The sequence below is a fragment of the Psammomys obesus genome, unplaced genomic scaffold, assembly GCF_907164565.1.
Source record: "Psammomys obesus unplaced genomic scaffold, mPsaObe1.curated_primary_1811, whole genome shotgun sequence".
In the NCBI taxonomy this organism is placed as follows: domain Eukaryota; kingdom Metazoa; phylum Chordata; class Mammalia; order Rodentia; family Muridae; genus Psammomys; species Psammomys obesus.
Genome location: NW_026596131.1, coordinates 2,491,094 through 2,495,079, shown reverse-complemented (window position 1 = coordinate 2,495,079; position 3,986 = coordinate 2,491,094). Strand labels below are relative to the sequence as shown.

Below are 3,986 nucleotides of genomic sequence, written 5' to 3'. Positions count from 1 at the left end.
AAGAAGAAGAAGAAGAAGAAGAAGAAGAAGAAGAAGAAGAAGAAGAAAGAGCCCTGCACCAGCCCCAGTGATGCTTCCTGCCCGGGACCTGAAGCACACAAAGAAATGACTGGGTGGAAAACCTTGAAAAAAAAAGATCTGGGTGGGAACGGAGACTTGGGAACTCCCTTCCTGTTAGAAGACCTTGGCTCACAGTAGTTGCCAGACAGGGGTGAGAGCTAGCTTCCTGCTACTATATGCTCCGCCCTTTTCTCCAGGTGGAGGACCCCGAGATGCAGCGCCACCCCGGGCCGCTTTCACACACCTGTGGGCTGGGCCACTCTGGCTCTGGGTTCAGCGCCCCGGCCACCAGCTGACTCAGCAGCAGCTGGTGCATCTGTGCGTTCTGCAGCAGCATCAGCTCCAGCAGGTCTGGGGGGAAGGTTTCAACAGGCCCACCCGGCCTCCACATAGTTCCGTCCCTCCCAGGCCCAGACCCCACTTCAACCAACCAGAGGAAAGAGGGAGGCCCCAGGACGCGTAGTAGAGGGGGTTCAGGAGAGCGACCCAGGAGCGTTACCTTCCTTGACTCTGTTAGGCTGAGGCACGGGAGATGGGACCGTCCAAGAAAAGGGCTGCAAGATGGTCACCCAGGGCTGGGGACGTGGGGGGGGGGAGGGGAGCATCCGTCAGTCAGAGCAGGCCAAAGAGGGGATGTCAGGAGCCCGCGCACTTCCCTCCCAGTGTCTCCGCCCCTCGTGGCCTCCCTTCTCCCAGTCCAGTCTTCCCCTCGGTCGGGACCTCCCTTCTCACTGTGCCCCAGAGCTGACCCCCAGCCAGGCTTCCGCAGCCCACACCCACACCCCACCTCCCATTCAGCACGGTGCGCTCCTGAGCTCAGGCCTCACCGTAGGGGCTGCGCTCTGCGGCGGGGCGCCACTCCAGCTCCCACTCCCGAGGGACGCCATGGCCTAGCAGGTCAGTTACCTTGGCAGCTCTGGAGACGCTGGGCAGGGCTCCTCCCACGGGTACACAGGACCCGCCCAGCCCAGGACGCCTAGGGCTGCGACACAGCCCCAGTCTCCGCCCTGGCCGCCTCTTCTTCCCGACTGTGGGGTCTCACTCTTCTGGAGGTCTACCTTCAGACCCCTGCGTTCGTTGAGTGAGAAGCTGGGGTAACTTGGTTTCCTGGTCCCACAAGAATAGGAAGATGTATAGGACCTGACATGAATGCGTGAGGCTTAAGGAAGGCAGAGGATGGATCTATCAATCACTCTTAGGCGAGGGGCGGGCCTAAGGACCCTGTGGCTTCCCGGAGGGGAGCACGCGGACCCTGAGCGCGGACCCTGAGCGAATTCACAGAACGGGCTGGGGCTCTGGCACAGAGTGCCTGGGCTTTTTCACCTCTCCCTGTAGAGTTGCTCGGTTCCTGGCCAAGCTGAGCGGCTCAGCTCACTGGCCCCCTCGGAGGTGGGCAGTTCAGTACTGGGGTCCCCAACACTGTCCTCCGTTTCCAAAGCATCATTCTTCTGACAGGAAGTTAGCGAAGTGTCTATTGCGTAAAAACAGGTGAGAGCGGAGATCTATTTCCACAGCTGTGACACCCGAAGATAGGCCCCAGCAGCGGTCTAGGACAATCCCAACAGGAAGCTGGGATTAGCACCAGCCGCTCACCCTTCCCCATCCTCCACTTCTGTCCCCCTTCCCACCGTCCTGGAGGGTAGAGCCAGGAGCAGGCCCGCCTGCTTTGTCCCTGTCTGTTGGTGGTACTGTTTCTGGATTTACCCTGGCCAGAGCCTTCGCCCTCTCGGCCCCAGCCCGCTATCTTCAATAAGCCAATTAAAAAGACAAGTTAATAGTAAAAATGTGGCAAAAAAGGAGGTTTCTTCAATGTGACCACATTGGGAAGGGGGACGTGAGCATGGTTCTCTCAGGGCTTGTGAGCATGTGAATCGTGCTGTGAATGCCGTGGGGTGGAGACCTATTTTCAGCATCCCACTCACTGGAACTGCAAAACGGAGTTTGAGAGCCTCCCTCACCACGAGGACCTCTGGAGCCGAGGCATCATCACCCCTGAAGGAGCATCTGACGTCACCCTGACCAAAAGACCCCGGAAAAAACTGGGTGCTCAGGCGAGGAGTGGGCGTGGCACTCTCTCTCTCTGAGGCTCAGAGTGGGACTTTCTAGAAGGTGGCTCTGCTTTGCAGAACTCTTTTGTCTGTGGGTGACTGTAACTTGTAAATTAGCTCAAGCAAAAAGGAAGAGGCTCTGTCTTTGTTCTGCTCGTGTGATAGGATGGGGTAGAGCAGGTTTACTGTCTGGTTAGTCTGTAATGGTTGATTGGAATAAGAAACGCTTAGGAGGCCAATAGACCACAGCCCTAGGTGTGTCTGTGAGGGTGTTTCCAAGGAGGAATAGATGGTGAGAAATCTGAGCTCATGGGGTAACTTATTCCCTGATGGATCCACAGTGTGACGGTATTTGAGGCAAGGTGGTAAAAAGCAGGAGGGCAGGCCTGGTTGGAGGAAGGGGGGGCGGGTGTCCTTAGGGCTCTATCCTGCCCTGGCCAACTTCCTGCTAGGCTCCCTTTTCTCTGTGTCCTGGTGTGAGCTGTTCTATTCCACCCCCCCCACACACACACACCTTGATAGACTGAATCGACTGAAACCGTGAGCCAGCATAAACCCATCCTGCTATAATTGTGTCAGGTGTTTTGGGCACAGTGACAAAGGCTGACCAGTCCAGCCTGTGGGTGGCCTCTCGCTGCTGCCTTCCTGTTTCCCTCGTCTGCATCTCCCTCTAGTTAGGGTCTTTTCCCCTCTTCCTACAGACAAGCTTTCCCCTCATGCATCTTTGGGTCAACCCCCATTACTTCTGACAAACCTAAAGACTCTCAGAGAAGGGGCCTGCAGCCCTGGGGACTGGCCAGCCAGAGGCGACTTCGCTATCCCCGTGGCAGAAGAGGGTGGCTGTCAAAATGTCAGCAGCCCTACAGAATCACATATTTACAACAGAGGGGTGGGCAGTGTGGGGAGCGGCTGCCCAAAGCAGAGGAAAATCCTCTTACCAAGAGAAGGAGGCGTGGTTCCATCTTCAGCGTTTGCCTCCTAGCCTGACTAACCCGAAGGATACTCGATACAAAATAGAAACATTAGCTCCATCTCCTACACGTTTCCCTGCCATCTGCAACAAAACAACCATGGCCAATCTCCCGCCGATACTCCACTGGTTCGCGGAGCTGTGCGGTACACAGCTTGATAGCCTTGCTCTCCTCATATATGGTGACCCCGTTCCGTTACTCTAATCCCTCCTTAAAGAACGTTCTTACCCCAGAGAGCTTTGAGCAGAAAAGGGCAGAGGCTGTAAGCAGAAGTGATGGACGACAAGTTATCACATGTCTTAATCGCTGTTCTGTGTTGCTGGGAAGAGACACCATGACCAGGGCAATTCTTATGAAAGAAAACATCTAATTGGGAGCCTCCGCGCCCTTTCAGAGCCTTAGTCCATGGTCACCAAGGGGCGGAGAGTGGCTGTAGGCAGGCAGACGCGGTGCTGAAGGAGCTGAGAAGACAGGGCACCGCATAGCGACTCCACTAGGGGGCGCCACAGCTACAGGTTGAAAGGCGGAGCTGAGCCAATCTCGGGTTGTTGTTTTTTTGTTGTTCCCCCCCCCCCCCCAGCCACAACCCCTCCCTGGGCTCGAAGGGACAGATGTCTTGCCAGCTGGGGGGTGGGGGAGGAGGCAGACAAATGCCTCCTGAGACCTCTGTGTGGGCCTGTGAAGCAGTTGGGTGTGAATGTGCGCCCTCCCATGTATGTGGCTCTGTGTGTGTCTGTGGGGGTGTGAGGTGGGGGTGTGCAGACAGGCAAATACTTGATAAAAACCTGTTGGTTGAGCTAGCAGGCCCTGGCCATGAAAACAGGAGTGAGTGTGTCGGCAGACAAGTCACAGGAGTGAAAACTGCACGAATTCATGGAGACACACACACACACACACACACACACAC

General features: G+C 56.4%; 1 protein-coding gene across 2 annotated transcripts in view; it reads right to left on the bottom strand.

The window, feature by feature from the left end:
• Nucleotides 1-997, bottom strand: part of Prr29 (proline rich 29) — a 2,961-nt gene extending 1,964 nt beyond the window's left edge. For both annotated transcript variants that reach the window (XM_055592630.1, XM_055592631.1), the window contains exons 1-3: nt 888-997; nt 560-635; nt 305-411 (exon numbers count right to left, since the gene is read on the bottom strand). In XM_055592630.1, coding sequence (XP_055448605.1) covers nt 305-411; nt 560-635; nt 888-947 — 243 coding nt within the window. In that variant the 5' untranslated portion in view covers nt 948-997. The remainder of the gene's footprint in view (nt 1-304; nt 412-559; nt 636-887) is intronic.
• Nucleotides 998-3,986: the final 2,989 nt, after the last annotated feature.